At 39.8% G+C, this 22,659-nt stretch overlaps 1 protein-coding gene across 6 annotated transcripts; it reads left to right on the top strand.

The window, feature by feature from the left end:
* Positions 1-1,451: 1,451 nt before the first annotated feature.
* On the top strand, positions 1,452-22,395 carry myrf (myelin regulatory factor). Of its 6 annotated transcripts, none has more exons than XM_085412346.1 (27): positions 1,452-2,078; positions 9,787-9,877; positions 10,008-10,289; positions 10,748-10,809; positions 11,432-11,654; positions 11,750-11,850; positions 12,018-12,132; positions 12,796-12,991; positions 13,091-13,167; positions 13,262-13,372; positions 13,466-13,571; positions 15,964-16,164; positions 16,335-16,443; positions 16,614-16,723; positions 16,805-16,965; positions 17,055-17,127; positions 17,236-17,318; positions 17,901-17,969; positions 18,070-18,153; positions 18,365-18,432; positions 18,545-18,619; positions 18,697-18,924; positions 19,094-19,187; positions 19,480-19,542; positions 19,824-19,929; positions 20,111-20,185; positions 20,322-22,395. In XM_085412346.1, the coding sequence occupies exons 1-27, from the start codon at positions 2,027-2,029 to the stop codon at positions 20,403-20,405; spliced, it is 3,099 nt and encodes a 1,032-aa protein (XP_085268472.1). In that variant the 5' UTR covers positions 1,452-2,026; the 3' UTR covers positions 20,406-22,395. The 6 variants fall into 6 exon arrangements, with proteins under 6 accessions (XP_085268472.1, XP_085268470.1, XP_085268469.1 ...); XM_085412344.1 differs by lacking the exon at positions 18,070-18,153 and adding an exon at positions 5,470-5,513; XM_085412343.1 differs by lacking the exon at positions 18,070-18,153 and having other exon boundaries at positions 11,750-11,829.
* Positions 22,396-22,659: the final 264 nt, after the last annotated feature.

Below are 22,659 nucleotides of genomic sequence, written 5' to 3'. Positions count from 1 at the left end.
AAGTACAAATTGATTCTGTTTTGTTCATTTGTTCCAAGTGGCTAAACAGTCCATCAGTAAACCAGGTGAGAGTTGGAACGCAGGTCACAGAACAGTCTGCCAACAAAGTTTTTAAATTTTGGAGTATCAGGATATAATTTGTCATTTGTTTTTAACTGATAACTTCAGTATTTATTATTTTTGTTGCTAAGGAAGACAGTCATGATCAAAACCTCACCCCACACTTAACCACACTCCAAAGTCTCCATATGTCTTTGTTCGCAGGGTTTATTTCGCCACAACATGTAAGATTTGTGCATGTGTGCGGCACACTCATTCACACACACATACAGTTCGCGAGCTATATGAGATAAGACATACAGAATACCAAAATGAACTGCTTTAACATAGCCAGCTGTTTCATTGTCCTCCGCAGCCTCTATCTGTTTCTCTTTCTTGCTTGTCCTCTGAAACAATCTGCATAGTGTGGCTGGAAGAACGGAGGCGTTGTTGTGGTTGAATGGAGGAAAAGCAGAGGGGTGAAGGGGTGGAGAGGGAGATGGTCCAGCTGTGGGGGAACAAGACAACACAACGGCATCTCACATGTGGGGGAACGGGGGGCGGGGTGGGCGTCAAGGCAGCGGGGGCTGCACACAGTGGCATTGTTATAAGGGGGAGGGGGGGGTGGGATGCAGCTGATAAGGTTGAGAGAAATGGATCATTCCTTCAAATCCTCCCCTTGGGAAGCTTTGACACGAAACACTCCTGTTGCTGCTCGTTTAAGCTCAGGAATTCAAAAAGAAGTCGTTTAAACCACGAAACTGACTCCAGGTCAAAGTTTCACAAATGTTTTTATTACATGAAATGAGTGAGAAAATGTTTATTTTGGGGATCATAAATCATCTCCTGCTGAAAGCGAACTTTAAACTGTGCTGATCAAGTTCCGGACTGGCCCTCTCTGAGCTGCGTGCTGTTTGTGATCATGGAAAAAAATATGTTTTCTCAGTCTAGTCAGTTCTGTTTATTTTTTTCCCCAAAATAACAAATTGTAGATTTAGTTTAGAGATTATAATATGATTAACAGTACCTGCCAGCCCACTATTAGAAAGAGTAAATCATTATGATTCTGTAAAAGGTTTTACACACAGAAAAATAAAGTGGCAAAAATAAAATGACAACAGATTTGTTTAAAGTTATTGCCCATAACTTGTTTAGGAGCATTATAACACTGAAACAAAATAAATAAAAATAAGATCTAGTTAAAGGAAATAATCAGTTGTTTTGTAAAGGGATAGTGAAACTAAAAGAAAACTCCAAGTTAAAACAAAATAATGATAATAAGAGTGAAGCAATGCCAAATTCATATTGAAACTATCTGTAAAGACAGACCACAGAGTATCTGGGTCCTCACAGAAACTTTAAAGTTTTTTCCTTTTTTTTCTCCTGGGATGTTCGCAGCAGCACATCCCTCACCTGCCTCAGCTCCTCTCCTCCGACTCTGCTGCTCACATCCTGTCTGAGAGGGAGAGGCAAAGGAGGAAGAGACTCAACCTGAGGGAGTCAACTTTAACCCTTTTTAATAATTTTCTAACTTTTCATTTAACCGTCGACTTTTTCTCCCAGTGTCCCCCAGGAGGCTGCAGATCGCTTTTAAGAACGCAAACCAAACATTACTATGAAGCGTGTGGGAGCTGAAGGGAAGGCGCGACTAAAGGGACGTTTCTAATGATTTTCTTACAGAGACTTTTAGTGACAATTTAATTGAAAAAAAAACAAAAAACAAATCGACCGAGATTAAAGCTTTAAAGTTATATTCAGCTGAAACGGCGAAGAACATACAGAATATTAATCCAGTTCCAAGGTTTGATTATTTGAACAGGAGGAAAGAAGTTCTTCGCAAACGGTGGATTGAAGCGCAAGTAGAAAAAAAGTCGCGATAATTGTAAATTAGAGTCCGGGATGTTTGTGTGAATGTTTCCCCGATCCGAATTGATTTCGTTCGGAAAAGGGGAGACTTTCATGGATTTTTTATGTGGGACCCGCTAGGATGGACCAGGACGTGGTAGATGAAACAGAAGCGTTACAGAGATTTTTTGAAGGTAAGACTTTCTGATTATTATAAAGTTTCTTCTTAAAACTTCAGAGAAAAGTGGTCTTTTTAAATTTATATAACCCGACCTTACTTCTAGAAAACTGCATTTCGTGAAGAAAATAAGCGCCGATCTGTTTTTGAATATTTCTTTTTGTTAATTCCACTTTTACGCACAGCATCAGTGTGAAAAACCCCTCCGCTGTTTTAATTTACCGGATACGGCAGGTGGTTAACATGAGATGATAGACTGGGTGGTCATATGAGAAAGTTTCTCTTTCACAGTAAATGTTTCCTATATGCTGCCCTCCTAAAAAATAATACTTATATTGTTAAAATTCAGGAGGGTTAACGGGTTCGGGGAGAGTGGGTCGGTGGGTGAGGAGGTGGGGGCAAAAGTGCTGGTGATGGGGAACAGATCAAGTAAAACTGGGAATCCTAAGAGCAAAAAATGAGTTGGAGGAGGGTGGGGTTGAGGGTTGAAAGGGTAGGAATTCAAGTGAAGATAAATGTTGTGTTTTGTAAATGTGCTGCAGGCACGGTGTGTGTGTTGTTGGTGTTAGAGACGCGATCATCATGTTGCAAACAAATGTGTCACGTTAGCCAGCAGTTATGCTGCAAGGCTTTGGACAAAATCAGTCTTCAGACTTGTATTTCGTGTAATTTCAGCAGGTAGACTTTATTTTTCTAAACTGATGTTTCTCTTTGTTTGGTTTCTGCTGTGACGTTGACGTCCTCGGTTGAGCTGCCTGTCTTGAGTTCAATTATTCAGTCGCAATTTGAGTAATTGCCTGACTTCATGAGCCTTTTTTCTTCTCTGAAATTTCTCATCACATGTGGCACAAGAAAACCCCATTATTCAAATTACAAGAGTTTCCCTGTGTATTGAGTGACTGTGTAATTTGTGTAAATAATAAAAGAACAACGAAGACCAAAAAAAAAAAGAAACACAACAGAAGGAAAAAAAAATAAGTCAACATAACAAATTCACACTTTACCAATTTGTTTGTTTGTTTTTTAATTGAATAAATAACTTTTCCAGGGAGCGTCAGGTGCACATATACAAAAACACTCTACATGACAAGTTATCTGTGAAGAGGCTTAGCACTTTATTATAGTACACACTTAGTGCTGACTTAAATATACACAGCCATCCATGACTGTCAGAGGTTTCTCGCCATTCTGAGAGGAATTTAGTGTGTTTACATTCTTGCTTTGGGAGTAAGAGAGATGTTCTTACTTTGGCTTTATTTCAGCCGCTCTCGCTTGGGCTAAAATGTCAACTTGTCCATGAGAAGTATAAAGTACGTGCTTATTGTCCTCTTTCTCCTAACTACCCCTTATGATTTTGATGCCACAAGTGTTCGTCTGATATTGAATTGAAGATTTGACTTTAAAGTGGAGTGAAAGTCGAAAATCTGCAAATCTGAATACATGAGATAATTAAGCTGGGGTCTTTCAGTCATGCCTGAAACACAAACAGACGTGCACGCACACACACAGCTCTATAATGGATTTCAGCACCAGGTAAACTGTTGTAATGGTGAAATATGTATACATTCACTTTAATGTACATTCCTGACATAGCCCTGGTAGCTGTTAAATGCAATGAGGTGAGACTGGTGTTTCTCCTCGGGTATTTGGCCTCTCGCTCTCTTTCTCTCTGACTCCATTAGAGTGACAGTTAGCAGACAGGGCGAGGAGGTGAGATAGTGCAGGCTCAGGGTGGAGAGAAACTGGCTGGGTTGAGGGAAAACCCAACGAAAGCACCAACCCCCTCAAAACTTGACCTTCTCCTCTCTGACTCACTATAGTGACTCGAAGTCGAGCCGTGTGTGAGCGCAACGTTTAACAGTAACATTTGTTGCTGTTGTCTTGGGTTTCTCCATCAGGTAAACAAACGATTGGTTGAATCATCTGTGTGAGATTTTCCAGCCTCAAAATGAGTTCGAAATATGGTGGGGAGGAAAAAAAGTGTGGATCCAGTTGACGTTACAAGGCGTGTTAGCGGGCCTGTGTAGCTGCACCTACACAGAGGAATCAGTGACGCCTACCTTACTCATCAAATCATTTTTTGTCAAATATTTTCCCAATTAAAAGATTCATTACTTTCTTTTCAAAATGACACAAAGAGCCAGCACAATCACACAAAGATATCCAGTCTACAGTCACAAAAAATAAAGAAACCCAGCAAGTTCACACAGTTAACAAGCTGGAACCTTTGAACAAAAGGGCACAAATGATGAAGTGATATAAAAATATTGCTAATGAATGCTGCTGGCTTTCCAGGCACTTGGTTACAAATCAGTTTCATCACTTTCAAACGTACCCATGCAGATGGAGGATGCTGTTATTTCTGTACCTGCCAGAAATAATGAAATAATGAAAACAAAAAAACAATCTTTGAGCCTATAACCACTTAACAAGTCTAAAGGTGGATTAATAATTTTCTTGGTTCAAGAGCAATCCATGACCTGGGTTACTAAGTCCTGCAGTACTCCCACAGTCACGGTGAATAATGGATAAGAAGGCTGTCACTTAGATGGTTCCTCTGATTCATGGATTTAGCAATGAAATGCTGGTTGAGGAGTTTATTGTTTTTGAGCAGCCAGGCTTACTGCGCTTACAAGTGGGTTCTATTTTTCATTGTCCCGCCCCACTCCCTTCACTTCAAACTGCCATCCCACTAATCCTCAGGTAGCGAATGTTGTTTACGGCTCCACTCGACATCAGGAGATTAAGTTCATGTTTGTGTGCAATAATTTGCAGGCAGGTAACAGATAGTGTTAACAGAACAAATTTGCTGTGAAGACTCTGCTTCTTATTGGATGTTTAGACTGCATCTTCCATATTTGATTAGTAAGCAATAACTGAGGTCTTCTTTACTTCTCTGTGTCTAAACGCGTTATCATAAGAAAACCTTTTTTTTTCATCGTCTGCTACACGTTGCTCCGCATCTTATCTTTATTCCTCTATTTTTTTCCCCTTTTCAGCGTCTTCTCCCTCTTTGTTTCGCCATGCTCTGTAGCTCTGTCTTGCACTGACCCTCGACCTCACAGTTGCAGTGTTTCGCTGCTTTCCAGCCTCTCTCTCTGTGTCCCGGTCCCAGCCGTGTTACTCCTATAATCTCCTGAGCCAGGTCCACCGGTGCGACCAGTGCTTGTATGCGACAAGGGCTGTGTGTGGTAGCCTGGTACAGCCCTTTCTCATGACTGGGAAATAATCCTCATTATAACAGCCTTTCTCACACACACACGTGAACATATACACAGTATGACACACACACACATTTAGGTACTCTAATCTACGGCTTTCAGGTCTGCAGGAGAAAGGTTTTTTAGCCCGAGTAGGGAAACATGTGAAAAATAGACAGGAATTGTTCTTCTCATCTTCTGTTTCAGGTGTTTTCAACTCAAGGACTTCAACATGCTTTGGCTACGTGCAGGTACTCTGAGCCGCTCTGTCCGCTCTGTTTCTGTCTAGATTCAACTTGTTAGTCTGCACCCAATGAGGGGGCTTTCTGTTCATCTCACTCAATAATATCTGTGTCCAAGGGATGCTCTGCACTCTTTTAATGGTAACTCTGTCATGTTAACAAATAGAGAAGACCAGTAACCTTAGAGTTATGTCCAGCTAGTCTAACGCCTTCTACTGATGATTTCACACATTAACTGTAATCTGTAGGTGCTATCCCCATGTCTCTAGTTTGAGCTGCATTTTTGAGAGCAGCTGAGTTATTGTTAGGCTGTGCGCGTGGATGAAATTGACATTATCTGAATGCATCAGGTTTTTTTATAGATTTTTACGGGGAGGGGGCTAGTTCAAATGGGACGGTGAAAAACAGATAAATAGAGAACCTTTTTGTTAAAAGCAGGCTTATATATCAATGAAATCCCAAATCCAGACTCTAGCAATCAATACTTTCTACAAATATAACTTTAATGCTCGTTAAAAAAAAGTTTTTTTTAGTTTTTTTTTACTGTAATTATTATTGTTGGTTAATCGTGCGTTGTGTTCTTGGTGTGCGTATGTGCGGCCAAGTTCACTGTAGTCCAACTGTTTGCTAATCAGGTGGACTTTGTTCACTCTTAGTTAAGATACTCACTAAGTGTTTAATTATTAACATGTTCATGCAAGCGCATGCAAATCTCATTTGGATGCGAAAATCAATAACGTTTAGAAAATTTGTTGAAGATTAGAATTGTTTTTTTTGTTTGCTTTTTTTCTTAACTGTCATTAACCTTGATAATAGTTTACATATGTGTCCTCCAATTGGAAGTGGTGCCCTTGAGCCCTCCGTTTAGGGAAAAAGGAGGGAAAAACTGAGGAGGAATCTCTGTTCAAGGATCTAGATGTTGCATGTAATGGAAAAACAGTCCAGTCGATTCACACTGTTGATGATAAATGTATAGTTTGGAAAGATGTTAAGACCGTGACCCAAGAGGATGATGAGTAACCTTGATGTGGTGCCAAAAACAAAACACCTGAGTAACATGACACTTTAACTGAAGAGGTCATGTGACTCGGGATTCTAACTTCATGATGCTTTGACTTAGCACAACCTCAGCCAAGGCCACTGTCCTATTTTACACAGGGAAGTGATGCCGATGCAGCTTGGGAGGTATAATTTTAAAAAAAAAAAAAAATGGAAAGAAAATTTTAATTTGTGCGTTTAACCAAATGCTATGAGTGAAACTGTGATTAACAAGCTCTCCCACACTCAGTCCTCTGTCTTTACAAGCAAGGCATTGAAATGGTGGCAAAACACACACACTCATGAGCATAAAAACAAGTGCGTGTTCACATGTGCACGCGTATGCGTACTCACACAGGCACACACACACATACATCCCTCTCAGCCCCTAATCTCTCAAAGGGCGAGTCTGTATCGAAGTTGGACTGACAATCACTTCACTGTTCCTCACTGAGCACAGCTGGACAACGAAAAACATGGAGGACAGGGAAATGTATACATCCAGTTCACAACAACTGAAGAGAAAGCGATTTAATAATCGGTGCATTTTTTATTAGTAGTAAAACACAAAGTGATGGGGTAAAGTTGCAACAGTGAAAGTGTATTCCAATTCCTGACATCCTTGTCTGACGATAACTGAACTTTACTCTTGCTTTAGCCCCAATATTTAGACCTGTGCTGTTGTACTGGTGTCTCTATCGGGTGTCCAGTCTTTATGTAAGTCACAGTCGTTGTATCAGGTTTGAATCGCATGTTGCAAAGATTTTACTCTTACCTTCTTCTCAACACAGTGATAAATGGAGCTAACTGTGATTTTCCATTTATTTTCTAAAGTCGCTGCTTATATGGACAAACAAGGTTGAAACATATAGCTCCCTTTAACCCTGTGAGATTTCACTGTTTAGCTGTTCTTCCACTGCTTTACTGTTAACTGGACTGCTGCAACACTTATGGTGTTGTCAGCTGGAGCAGATAGCTGTTTTTTGTTCTGTTTTTTAACACAAAGACTTTCAGTGAAAGTGGAGGAACTAAAGAGTTGGTAGAGACCAAAACAGAAAGAGAGCAAATATTAGCTCTACATTATCTAACCGGCCACAATGATTTTTCAAATTGCCCACAAGCTTTTGCTATGCCACCCTAAAAGCTGACATTATCCCAACTATTGTATTCCTGAACTATTTAAATTTCTGCTGAGTGAAAAAGAAATCTAATAACTGCAGATTTAAGTAATTGAAGTCCATAAATGTTATGTTAGAGACAAAGGCATAATTCAATAAATACATTTAAGTCGCATCTCTGTTTGGTAGGGATCGGTTTCTACTGGGCAGAAAGATGGTCTGTCTCATATTTTCCCTTCAGTTTTCCTCTCTGTTTTTCCGCTATAGCTAGAACCCTTAGACATTAAACTTGCATTCTGCCCATCCTGCCCCCCTCTCTCCCCTTTCTCCTTAGCCTCCATCTATCTGCCCTCCCCTCTCCCTCTATCTCTCAATTTTTTCTTATCAGTCCTGCCAGCTCAAATTTACTGCCTCTTTGGGTGGGGTGCACATCTGGATCTTATTTAAGGGGAACCATCCTGCTTTTCTCCCTTTGCACTGGCATGTATTAGGAGACATTCACCATCTGTTTCTTCCCAGTGAAAACAAGACAGTTTACATCATAAATAGTGCACCATAAGGATTTATGATGTCAAACTGTCGAATTTTATTTGATTAGCTTGAGACCAGCGGTTTAGTCTGTTGCCTTAATGATTAAGACTTATAACTTTTTTTTTTTGCTGTACACTTTGGGGTTTTTATTCAAAATACAATGTTGTCTAATAAACTGTCTGTGGTGATGAGTCAAAATGTTTAAAGTGGGTTCAGAGAAACTGTGGCACGAGTACTATAAAGCGACCTTTTCGTTTGGTTTCAGGTAAACTGAACGAAGTTAGTAGATGTTTTTATTTTAAAAGGAAAGTGAGAAACATTTTCCAATGTTAACACAAAAATTCCTTGCATTCCCAACTGAGTAGCTGCTTAATCTATCAGAGGAAGAGTATGTGTGAGTGTGTGTGAGTGTGTGTGTGTGTGTGTGGGGGGGGGGGGGGGTGAAAGAAAGAGAGAGAATGAGCAAGAGAAAGAAAGTCTGAGGTTCACTGACCACCCACTATACCAGCCCCCCTCCCAACCACACTGTGCCCAGCACAGTTTGGGACAATTTTAGTGACAGCTTTAGCGAAAGTCTCACCTTCGTGTAACACTCGAGATGAATGTTCTGTTTGACATAGTAAATGCCAGTTTTTATAACCTGGTTTACTCTTTTCTAAATATATCCATAAGAATGTGCTCGTCCTACATATTGGCATTTTAAAGATTAGGTGGGGTCATGTGTTTGGGATTTGTGAGGCTTTGCCTCTCAAAGGGTAAAAATGCCGCAGGGTTGGAATAAGGATTTGGAAATGATTGAAAATGTGTTTCTAACTCACCTTTAAGATGAACTTAAATTTCAACAAAGAAGAAAAATACTGACAATAAAATCCTGCAGTCATACTCAAACAAGTGTATGCCCAAAATTTTGATTGCGTGTAAATTTTCCATGTAATTTCATTACAGAAGTACAATATTAAACATTCAATTTAATGCAGTCTGGTTAAATTAAATTGACTTGATTTGTACACATTCAGTTTGCATTAAAGATTAATTATTTAAACAAATAAACCTTTGATTTTATATGCTTAAGCAAAATTAGAATTTTTCCCTGTTTAGGAAAAAAAAAAATTCTAAGGATTTTGTCCAAGGTTGAAACGGTGACGTAAAGTGATTCCAGTTGCTTTGTGTAAGATTAGAAACATGCTATCCATTTACCATTCCAGTCTATATGTGTAACCACTTAGTGGCACTGAATCATAAGCATGTAATGATAACTACCAGATCCTAGTTGCTCACTCCTGAAATGATGATGTTTAAATTGTTTAAAAGCCAATCACAGCTCTTCTTTTTCCACGATTTTCAATTATATGTTCAAGAAAACATAACGACCTTTTAATCCATGAATGTGTTGATATCACATGCTCTACTGAGTTTATAATATGTTTTAATGTTCGTTTTGTGTTATGTTTTTAGATAGGGAATGGTTACAACACAGGCTTATGTGGAAACCGCAACTCTCGTGGCACTGAGTGAAGTTGCTGAAAGACTCCTTTTGCTAATCCCCAGATGCTCTCTATCTCCCCTCCATGTTCCCAACCCTGCCTTCACCACAGGTCATGATATTACCAGCTCTCTGGAACCAGCCAACATCGACACCAGTATCCTGGAAGAGTACATCAGCAAGGAGGACGATAGTGCTGACATGTCAGTAGGGACTCTGAACCAACCCAGCAACGTCAAAACAACATCCGCCAACCACATCAGATCATGTTGTTACAAAGGAATTTGTTTTTCCTGATAAGGCTAATCCTTTTTTCTTCTTCTTTTCTCCCAGCTGTTTCTCAGAGGTCCACAGCACCCCAGGACCAAATTATTCATCTCCCCAAGCAGGAGTGTCCTCCTCTGGAGGGTTGGTGTGTGGTGTGAGCCCCCCTATTCCACTACGCCAAGGAGCCCCTCCACCTGGGCCCCCTAGCTGCCAGAACGCCTACCCCCCAGGTCCATCGCTGGGCCTCCGACACGGCTACCCCTGTCTGGCACAGCAACAGCAGCAGCAACACCAGCAACAGCAGCAGGCTCACGTCAAACCTGAGCACAGGGGCCATTACGCTCCAGGGTGAGCACAATAGCATGGTGTTAGATGGATAGAGGTACAGGGAGGACACAAAACATAACGTGAGTTGATGAAAAGGAGTGCAGATCCTAGATGCTCTTGGCACCTCACAACTTACAGCTCCATTATGCAATCAATACTTAATCAAGCGTCATTTGAACAAATAAAGCTTCAGACGCTCAAAAGGGGGAGGGAGACTGATAACAGCCAGAGAGAAAGAGAGTCAAATTACGTCCTGCAAAAAAAATTCAGACACACACATCTCGTGTAAAGGGCTTGTACATGAGAGTGATCCCAGGTTCTGCCTTAGATATAATGGCAGTTGGAAAACAAGAAGAATGCATGGGGACGATTTCTAGCACGGTAGAATTTTAAATATAGCTCTGATTATAAAATCTTGCTATTGTTAGTTTGTGAGGGTAACATCTACTACCTTATTTGTTTTTATATTTGTTTATTAGGACACTACCTGAGTCACCCCCAGACTCCAGCTCAGAACCGTACTCTCCCCAACAGGTGAATGGTGAGTAACAAGTGTTTTTTCTCTCTCCTTAAAAAGAGAAAAGTCAAACGAGCTCCAATAATAAGGAAAAGAAGTGGTGCTTTAAATCAAAGAAAGTGGGAGAAAATATGAAAGGTTTACACAGGTTAAACTTCTCTGAGTCAATATCTGTTAGTCATCAGTTTGGTGTGTTTGAACAAGCAGAAACTCGAGTTCATTTGCAAACAATTCGATACCTAACAAGACACTAAAGGAAGCTGGGGTCTGGTATTTATTAATGTTTTAATATTCTACATTTTCTGAACACGTTCATTTCAGGTGCACTTTTCAGTTCAGCGTACAAGCTGAATACCGGCCGTGCCCAAAGTCACATTTCTATGCCGCTCAAACACCTGTGTTGGTATTAGTGAAAAAGGTGTGGAATGGTGTTATCTGATGGGCACCCCTTCAGTTTGAAACAATAGAAAAAGACCTTTAGCCAAGGTTGGAGGACAGCAGAATAAACTACAGAAAGAAATGCAAAACAGGAGGATTGATATGTAGGAGGAAATTTACATTCTGAGTGTGAAAAAGGAGCCACAAGGGCCGACAGTTTGTAGAACAATGTAACCATAATTCTCCTTTCCCAATGGGTTTTTTTTAGATCCTCACATGATCAGGACCATGACTCCAGAGAACATGTGCCACATGACTCCAACGCCGCCTCTCCCACCACACGGGCACTATCCCAGCATGCATCGGGACATGTACCTGAAGCCTGAGCCCATGATATCCCAGTACGCCATTGGACCGGCTGCAAGCGGAAGTGGAGACATGCAGCAGACGCAGATGCTTCATCAGTTACTTCAGCACCCTCAGGGTCAAGAGTGAGTCATGACGATGCACAGGGTTGAGGAGTTGGGGGGGATTGCGTTGCCCAGAGAGAATGATGGCTAATCTTTACAATTTCTTTCTCTCACAGCAGTGTTCCTGCTCATCAAGCAAAGAAGAGGAAGCACTCTGACTCTCCCAACAGCACCCTGAATTCCCAAATCCTCACAGGTATCATCAAACAAGAACCAGGTAGGCAGGCATCTTCTTTTCCCCCCTTCCTCACCTCCTCTACTTCACCTTCTCTCCACTGCCCTTAAACTCTAACACAGATATAGACGCTTACAGAACAGATATGAACATTATTAACAGTCCTTGGTCACCCTTTAATAGCCCACATTTCAAACTGTTTTTCACAGGTTTAATGCAGGATGCAGACAATGCCTACCTGGACCCAAATTATCAGTGCATTAAGTGGCAACCTCACCAGCAGAACAAGTGGACGCTGCTATATGATGCCAACTGCAAAGAGCTGTGGGTGGAAGTTCACTTGCACACGTTGTAATGTTTATTTGGAACGAAAAGAGCAGAAATACCCCCACAGAGGCTCAAAAATGAGAGGAGTCTTAATTAGTTAAATGGATAATGTGAACAAAGTGTATAGCGGGAGTGCCAAAGGAATAGGAGTGTTGCAAAAAAGGCCTCTAAATTCCTCAGTGGTGAGCTGTGCGGGGGAGTGACGAGCACAGGGTTTCGGCTTAGAAAGGCAACGTGAGGAGGGGGTATAGGGAAAAAAAATTAGCGTGCACCTTCTTATGCACTCACAGTGCCAAAATAAAAAGAAGTATAGGTAGGGAGGAGGGTTAGAATGAACTCACTAGACCTTTCAGATATGTTATCAAAACCACCTGGTTGACCATCACAACTTTTAGAACACCATGCCTACTTAAAACAGAGAAGAAAGACAAAGAAAGAGTCTTTTCATTTATTATGAAGTTCTTTTTTTTATTCAGATCTTTTAGGAATCTCAAATACGTACACCAATTTTATTAGGCTACAGTGTAATTGATTTAAAATTAATGTTAAGGACAGATAAATCCACGTGCATGTCTTTATCTTTAGTGATAAAAATACGGAAACTATGAAGTTTCCTGTGTGTTCCTAGTGTTAAGATGCTTTCTCTTTCCCTGCTTTTAGCCCGATGCCAACCTACCGTGTTGACGCTGACAAAGGCTTCAACTTCTCCTTAGCTGATGATGCTTTTGTTTGCCAGAAGAAGAACCATTTTCAGGTCACGGTATACATCGGCATGCTTGGAGATCCCAAGTATGTCAAGACAAGCGAAGGACTGCAGCCCATTGATTGTTTTTATCTCAAACTTAATGGAGTAAAGGTGAAGGCAACATCGAGGCAGCAGTATTGTGACTGGCTATAGTATTTATTAGTTCTGTAGTATATTGACTGCATGGGTTATTTCTGCCTTCACTGCCAGGTGGAAGCCATGAATCAGTCCATCAGTGTGGAGCAGTCGCAGTCCGACCGCAGCAAGAGACCTTTCAAGCCAGTCCTGTGAGTTTGAGGTTTTTAATTGAGAAACAGTAAATAGCTGTAGTGGTTTTGTTTTTTCATTTTTAAATAATCTCTTGATTTTTGTCTCTTTCAGTGTCACTTTGCCTTCAGATCAGGTCACTAAGGTCACAGTGGGACGGCTCCATTTTAGCGAGACCACAGCAAATAACATGAGAAAGAAGGGCAAGCCAAACCCTGATCAGAGGTGAAAAGCCACTGCACGTAAAAATACCACACGCTTTGCTCACAGGCAAAGTTCGGGTAGTCACATCTACCTCGGATTATTCTGCCTTTCCAGGTATTTCATGCTGGTGGTGGCGCTCCATGCACAGTCCCACAATCAGAGCTACACTGTGGCTGCTCATGTGTCTGAGAGGATCATCGTCAGGGTAACGTCTGGCCATGTCTGTCTGCTTCCTACAACAATCATATCCCTTGTGAATGTGACACCTTACTCTTTGTCTGCTATGCACACCTTTCTGTAATACACTATTTCTCACATCATCTTCTCTCTTTTCTGTTCTTTCCATTAGTTTTATCTGCATGCCTGTAATCTTCATTACACCTCAAATACTTTTGTTTAGAAGAGTTCATATTATGAAACAAAGCACATTGTTACTGTCTTGTAACAACTGTATATCTTTTTTAAAAACCTACTATTCATGAACTAAGTACAACAGTCTGGATTTATGCTTGCATTTTAAATTCATCACGTTTTATATCTTTTGAATGTATCTAAAATGTTAAAATCCCCAAATTTTGAAATCAATTGTTTTTGCTGGACAGTGACAGTGTTGTCATTAACCTACTCAGATAGCAATATTTGCTTACAATGTGGTTCTCTTGTGGTTCACGTTTAGCCTTTACTGACAGTGATGAGCGTTGCTATCTCAATTCAGCCACACCTTAAACAGTAACCCTCATTTCATTATATTTTGCTTCCAAAGAGACAGACTTTCTTGTAATTTTTTAAAAGTGGTTGTTATGATGCTCCCACACTCATGAAAGCCATGGCTTGCTGTTGATTGGCTGCCATGGGAGAACCATCAGCTAATGCAGGGTACCTGTGTCTTGCAGGCTATAAAAGCTGGCCCAGATGAACTGCTCAGTCTCTCTTCTACTCCACCTGACACAACCTATTGATGAAGTTTTGATTAGGTTATGTTTATTACATCATTTTATATTTTAATATATTTAAACTCTCTCCTTATCACCTACTTTTACCCAGTTTGTGACAGTGGTCTTGAGCATTCTTATGACATTGGCTTTTTTCCCCCCTCATTTTTGTTCGAGTCTTTGTACCTGATATTTTCAGAATAATATATTTTTTTTGTAAAGCCACACACATACCTATAACGTGTTAAAAAAAATCACCTAACTGAAGGGAAGATCCGGTGGTGTGTCAATTTTAAATTGTATCTTTAGGCACTCACTACCAAACAGATCATTTGTTTCTATTTCTTCACTCAATTTTACAAAAAATGCCAAAAATAACATAGTTTGATGGGGTTAAAATAACATTTTTGCACCAACAAGGTGATTTCCACAGAGCACAAAAACTTGGCACATCTCAGCATGGTGTGGAGCGTGTTCTTAAAAATGTATGAAAACTGGACAATTGTAGGACAAAACAATAAGTTGCAGGTCTCGAGCATATAAACAGCGTCTTAAAGTCATGTCCTTAAAAAATATACTGATCCATCTACTGTTTACTAAAGCCTGACCAGAAATGACCCCAGTAAAAAGATGTCAAGAAGCCTTCTTAGGAAAGGGAAGCTGGGAGAAAAGGTTGAGGTACGCTAAACTACACAAGACCTGGACTAAAAATCAATGGCAACAGGTCTGATGGAGTGGTGAATCTTTAAATCTTCAGCAATATGTTCCAAACTCATGGTTTGGGGCTGCATTTCAGAAAGCGGTGTTGGGGAACTTGTCAAAATTGATGGAAGTATGAATCCAGAAATCTCTCTGATTTTGATCTGCCATGCAATACCATCTAGAAAGCCTCTGACTTGCTTCTTTTTTCAGCATGACCACGATCACAGTCTGTCATGAATCGACCTCCCCAGAGTCTGAATCTCAGTATTATTGAAGCAGAATGGGTCCATCTTGACAGAGAGCAAAAATATAAAAAATGAGGGGTGGCTTGAGACTTTTGCACAACACTGTATATGAGCCAGACCGTAGGCACATCAGGCCATTACAACATTTGACACTGATATAATTGACTTATAAGTGGCAAAGGTAATCCTGACATATCTAATATGTATGCTATCTGGGTAGATTTGTAAAGCATATGATTACAAAGTATGATAGCAAATATTAGAAGAGCTTTTTGACTGTGACACGTACATTTGCTTATTGTTAGACAATGACTTATTAAACACTAAATAAGCTTGTCTGCTTTCTTGCAAAAAGCAAGATGAGAAGATGTTACACATCTCTGCACGGTAATGCCGGTTAGCTTAGCTTAGCCTAGCATAGCAGCAATACAGAACTGGAACAGCTCGGTTACTTTTGGTTGTTTGTATGATGTGTTGCCTGCCCATGTAAACAAATGAAAAGTGTTTATAGTTGTAAGGCAGAGTCATCATTTTATAATGACTCACTTAGAAAACGTCTGCTTGGATCTTCTTATCTTGTTTGCGGGAAAGCAAATAAGCATATATTCCTAAATGTCAACCTGTTTTTTGGAGCATTGCATCTATCTTTAAAAAAAGCTTTTTTTATTATAACATTTTCAAAATCCCAATCACACGTTTTCTTTGTATCTCCTTCTTTGCTTCTCTGCGACAGGCATCCAACCCAGGCCAGTTTGAAAGCGACAACGAGGTGCTGTGGCAGCGTGGACAACTGCCAGACTCCGTCTACCACCACGGGAGAGTCGGTGTCAATACAGACAGACCGGACGAGGCCCTCGTTGTCCATGGCAACCTGAAGGTCATGGGCTCCCTTGTGCACCCATCTGACATCAGGGCCAAAGAAAATGTCCAGGAGGTCAGGATGGCACTCACAGTACATGTGTGCCTCAAAACTCTCAGCGTGTCATTGTGTGTTTTCAGCACACCATCGTGAATCATGCCATCCAAGTCATGTCATGTTGTATTCTTCATCTGCAACGTTAGCGTTGTGTTTTCATACCATCTGCACATTCTGTCTGCGTGTAGGTCGACACCACAGACAATTTAAAACGGATTTCTCAGATGAGGCTGGTCCATTATCAATACAAGCCTGAGTTTGCTGCCACCGTGGGCATAGAGAACACTGCAGAGACTGGTAACAACTTCCTAAAAAAAACTGTACAAGTTTAAATCTTGCATTTCAGCATCTCATTTGTTTGTGCAGTATATCATGCTATCATCTCAATGTCTTCATTTAGTATAAGTCCATTGTTAAGTATATCCTGCATTAATCTGTGAGGGCTTGCTTGGTGTATCCTTCTGCAGGAGTGATTGCTCAAGAGGTTCAACAAATTTTGCCTGAGGCAGTGAAAGAGGGGGGTGATGTGGTGTGTGCAAATGGAGAAACTATTTCCAACCTATTAGTTGTCAACAAGGTAATGAAAGTTCAGGCATGCATACAGTACCGTGCTCAAAGTCATTACCATCAACTCTGATTGCTTCCTCTAATTTCAAAGGAGCGTATCTTTATGGAGAACGTCGGAGCGGTGAAGGAGCTGTGTAAGCTGACGGACAACCTGGAGACTCGTATCGATGAGCTGGAGCGTTGGAGCCGCAAACTGGCCAAACTGCGTCGCTTTGACAGCATGAAGAGCACCGTGAGCGGGGGCACGGTCAGGTAAGAAAAATTCATTTACACATTATCACACAATGACAGTATGACCGTAAAGGTTAAAGAAATTACTTGTGTTTTTCTTGTTAATGTAGCCAGTCAGGAAGTTATTTTAGCAGGACAGGAAGTGGCCCACTAAAGAAAAAGACAGTCAACCCAGGAAGCAAGGTGCGTGATGATACTAGTGTTTTCTTTTCTCCCTTCGTTATTGTTGTTATTGTTCTGTTTTTGAAGTAAAATGTGCTCATTTAATTACATCTGATCTGCTTATTGCAGAATTTACCTCCAGATCAGGGCTGCATCAGTCAGAAGTTCGTGCAGGGAACCATCCTGGCACTGGTTGTGGTCATGGCTTTCAGGTTAGAGGAGATAATGTGTTTGGTGAGGGGACATTAAACCCTAGACTATATTTAAAAGATGGAAATAGACACCATTCATCATCCATTTGTTCAAGCCCCAACTTTATGCCTCAAGTTGAGAATTTTGGCTGTTTTTTTCCCCTTTTTCTAAACATCACAAGCAAGTGGTGGATCTCTCTGAAAAATGCATGCTCTTATTACAGTGATTTAATACGCCATACCTTAAAGTATACTTCGCTTTGTCATGTATTTTACTCTAAAAGTATTTCACTCAAACCAAATAAGACTGAATCAAAACAGAGTTGAAACTACCAACTGAGATGATAAACTCAAAATGTTTACCAAGTTCATAAATTAAGTGAGAAAAAGAGCTATTTTCTGATAAATTTCTATGTAACTGTACTTCTTGCTGCAACAAAAGGAGTCGCCCCCTGCTGACCATTATAAACAATGCGAATGTTTTTAAACCAGTCAAACAGCAGATGCAACGCCCATCTTTTTTATATTGTCTATGAGTGGGCCAATAAAAAACGGATACATGATATGATGATGTTGATTTATTGGATCTTTATTTGTCCACAGTGTCATTTCCATGTCTGTCCTTTATGTACTCACTCTTCACCACAGAGGAGATGTCACTGAGAAAGATGGGTATGTGTTTTTAACACACAAACACCTTGTAGTAAAATGAAATTCATTTTTCACTTCTTTGTTAATGCCTTTCTATATAATCTGTCCCTGCTTTCTGTAGCTATGTTCCTTCCTGTGTTCTCTACATCTCTTGGATGCCCATCTTCACTGCCACTATAACTGTCTGTCCACCTGTCTGCCCATGGTACACAATCAACACCCAGTCCTACTACTCAAATTTCCTGATCTGCTCTTTCAGTCTTATCTTTGATTGCTTAGTAGGGCGTTTCTTTTGTTCTGTCTGAAAGGAGATCATGAGTCACATATCTAAGCATTCTTAAACTGTCTTTTACATTAAGTGTATCATTACTTGAACTAAACCATGTCCTCCTCCTGTACCAATGAATCTGATGCAGGTCAAGAGCTGAAGTGGGATCTTCCCGCAAGGGTCCAGATACTCCATTGTCCACTACCCTTGCACCAGGTGAGTGGAGGCTCTTATCAAATGACCACGCGGGATCAACTTTCACTGTTAAGTAGTAGTGTGAATAGTTTTGCTTATCTGATTTCATTCTGCTTCCTCAAAACTCCTGCAGCTTGCTGTTCAACCACAGCCATAAACAACCAATCAGCTGCTGTTTCAACAATGAGTAACAACCAATCCACACCAGGTATCAAAGTCTCTGGTAATGTGAAAAAAGTCTTGTTTCTGAATGTCCATACACATTTATTATTTCTCCCTCTCTAGCTTTTAGCAGCCTAGTTCCTACACCCGGCCTGATTAACAAGAAGGCCAAGTCCAGACTAATGGACAAAGATCACAACAGAAACCGTCTGAGTCACACATCAGCACCCATTTATTTTGCCAAGTCCAAAAGGCCGAGCCCTGAAGAGACGGATGGAGCGGGAGCCATCAACCGTCTTCCTGGTGGGCAGCATCCACTGCCACGCAGACAACGCAGCCTGCACACAAAGGGTAAAAATCACAGCCCAGCCAGAGCACTTTCTTGACACGCATAATATGCAGTATGCAAACACAGTAAAGCCTTTTGTTTGACGATGGCAAACAAAAATTGTCTGCATGCTGTACAAAGGAATGCTATTAGTTTAGCGTCTAATGCTATTTTATTCCCTCTTTTTTTCAGGAGTGAAATCGTCTCCCTCTCTCAGTAGCTTATATATCATGGAGACAAACCAAGAAATCAAACTGCAAAACTGTGCAACAGCCAAAAGCTGCAGGTAAACACACAAAGGTTACTCTAATGTAGAGTTATGTGTACATTTTCACTATGAAAAACAAGTAAACACTAAAAAGAAAGAAACAAGAACAGTTTTATTGTGCCTTGGATGTTTTTGAACCCTATTGTAGGGATTTATTTTTATTTTTTTTGCTAACATGGCTGGAGTTGGGAATATGGTCACTATCAACCCAGTATCGCTTCATCATCTGGAGTGTTACGTTATCAGTGCATTACAACTTTGCATTATTAATGTTGCATGTTAATGCACCTTTTCTCTGTCTCATCTCTAGCTACACGGTATCACTTCATGGAAAAAGAAATTCCTCCATGTCACAAATCACGTTACACATGACGTGAGTACGCAAACGCCATCTGCAATAACAATAGCAAAGTTTTGATTTATAAACAAATGAATTCATAGTAATGTTTTACGTTTCCTAGAAAGACTTGTGGGGTTTGGTACTAACTACAAACTAATGGATGGAACTACTGTAGCTGCTTTCTCATGAAATAATTTCTCATATATTAAGCTTCAAATTGCACATTTACATTTTCAACGTTCAACATGCGAGATATTGTTGGGAGATTATCAGGAAATAAAAGACCAAGATAAAATAAAGCTTTACCAACACAGGTCTACAAACAGCTTGTGGGTACGACAATGTGGAGCCACCAAGGGACGTTTATGCCCCAACCACACAGAAACACAGCTCTATAATGAACAGAGTACATCAACAAAGGTACTTAATGGCATTTATATATTCCTCATCTCTCATATAATGAAAATATTTTTCATTGTTTTGTCAGTTGATGCTGCCCTAATTATATAATACTGATATTATACAAAATATTTCCTACATCACTGTAATTTTCTCATTTTTTGAATGAGATATTCCTATGTTCTTTCTGCTTCTCTCTAAGGGGACTCATCACTTGTGGTCGGTGCCTGTGCTGCCTTACCAAGACATCACCTATCACTTTCGTGTCTCCCTGTCTGTGAGTAACCTGGTCCTCCAAAACATACAGTCATCGTGGATGCTCTTCTGCGTTCTGTAATCTGTTCATGGTTGTTTTGGTAAAGTCAGAAGTGAGTAATAAATTCTGTTTTTCTTACACTCTTTTTTGTTAACAGAGTGACAGAGTGAGCTGTGACACTGAAGGAAAATCTACACCGTACTCTGACTACCATTTTCTCATAGAAAGCAGCTGCGTGTGAGGAAGCAGATGATGCATCCCAGTCCCTTTACAGTATACCATATTTCTCCATTTGTATGCGGTTATGATGGGATCAAGTTTTGTCTAATTATTGTACATTATTTTAAAGATATTCAAACAGAGCAAATGATTTACTGTACCACCACTGTAGTCCCTTTCATATGTATATGCATTAAGACATCTCCTTTTGCTGTGATCACTGGAGTTTGAAACACTGTATATGACTTTTTTTTCTGTTGATGACTGAAACTGAAAACTGTGTCGTACCACTGTTAACTGCTAATGTAAAAGTAACGCACTTAGTTCATAGCTCAACAATTTTTATTTTTTAAATTTGTTACTCGTCACTATGTCTTCCATTCTTAATATAAGCCGTAACATTGTTTTTAGCAGAATTTTCTAAATCAAGTCCAGGCTACGATGTTACAACAGAAGGCACTGCAAACATACACTATGGATCTGTATGTACAACAAAACCAGTCACAACTGGTTTGGAAGAATACTTTTCAATACTTTTATACACTGGAGAGGAGATCTGCTGAAGGCCACGGTAAATGGTTGCAGCTAGCACTGAAAAGATACCTCAGTAGTGCACAGTGTCTGCAGTGGGGCTTTGTGCTGAGTCTGCAGCAGTTAACTGTACTGCCTATCCTAATGCAGCCCCTGACTAAAAGCCGTGCACAGAGGTGTGCACACTCTGTGGCATTTCTGTCTCAATCGTGACACTGAATTAAACACCAAGTTGTTACATGTTAATGCCTATTACTACATAGAAACTGCTTCTTAAATGCATTAAAAACACCTCAAAACCTCTGAGCTGTGCACATTGTAGCAGATTCCTTAGAGGATTTAATATGTTAAGACTGGAAAGCATAGAAATCACAGGAAAATAACATGATGCACTGAGAGCTCGCTGAGTCCAGCACTGACAATATTTCAAGAAACACTGGAATAGCTTACACTGTATCTTGCTAACTGGACAATGCTGGTAAGGCAATAAATATGAATATGAAATATGTCATTTCATGTGCATGCCCAATCAATTTCTCTAAAACGGTACATTGTAGCTGAGATGCTGCTCCAGCTTGGAAGTTCTTGTCTTAATGCCTTGATCACAAACCTACGAGGAAATTCATTTACACACATATAAAACTGGATTCTATACACTGGACTCTTTCCTCTGTTTTTCTGGATGTTTTTTAAAACAATTTTTCCTTTGCTTATACAGCTAAGTATATGCAGTGATAATATGTTTGATATAACTGATTTGTATTATGTTTTTGTTTTGTATTAGCTTCACTTGTCTCAAAGGAAATCTCCATTTAACTTCAGACGTTGTGGTTTTGTTGCATTTACTGAAATTTGCTTTTCAATCCTTGTCCCGTATGTGTCTTTATGAAGAAAAAAAAAAAAAACACATTTATATTAAATAGGAAAAGCCATCAGATAAAGTTTATGGACTCTGTAATAATATGAAAATTCTGTACATGCTTTCACTATAATTATTATGACTTCAGTGGGTATATGGTATTATTTTAGCTTATTTATAATTCACCAGCTAGCATAATGAAACCACTGTAGCACTTTTTGCACTGTATATATATATATATATATATATACGAAAAAGGCTTTTGCTGTATCCAGTGCACCAGACTGGTGTCAGACACTTTGGTAGAACTGGGTTGTTTGTAACTGTATAGCTTCATTTTTTTTGTCACTACCAATGCTCCTTTTTATCGGGTGTGTTTTTAGCATATTGTTGGTTTTTTTTTTTTGTTTGTTTGTTTTTGTAGTTGATTTTGATATCAATAATATATTAACTTTCAGCTACTGGAGCCAAGGAATGATTGATAAACATTAAAACATGCATATATTAAAAGGCCCATGTGTAAAGCAAAAAAAACGCAAAAGACTAAAGCTCAGTGACTACATTAATATCACTACTTTTCATTTTCAAAGCTTTTGTCAATAAATATGCTGTAACACTATAAATGCATGCAGTAAATAAATTTACTATTACATTTCCTGAGGTTTTATTTCATTTTATGCTGTTTAGTCTACCTGCTCTATAAGACCACTATGGATGTGTATGGAATCATTTTAGTTATTATCTCATTATTTTCACTTACTAAGTATCTTGAAAATTCCCCTCACTTCTAAGTGACTGTGAAATTTCGAGCTACTAACCCGAGATAAATCAGAAAGAAACAAACGGTGAGCTAAAAAAAAAAAAAAAAAAAAAAAAAAAAAAAGCT

This window comes from Rhamphochromis longiceps, linkage group LG7 (genome assembly GCF_057381845.1).
Source record: "Rhamphochromis longiceps isolate RC_006_pf linkage group LG7, R_longiceps_female_GT1.1, whole genome shotgun sequence".
NCBI lineage: Eukaryota > Metazoa > Chordata > Actinopteri > Cichliformes > Cichlidae > Rhamphochromis > Rhamphochromis longiceps.
This window is presented reverse-complemented; position numbering and strand designations above follow the sequence as displayed.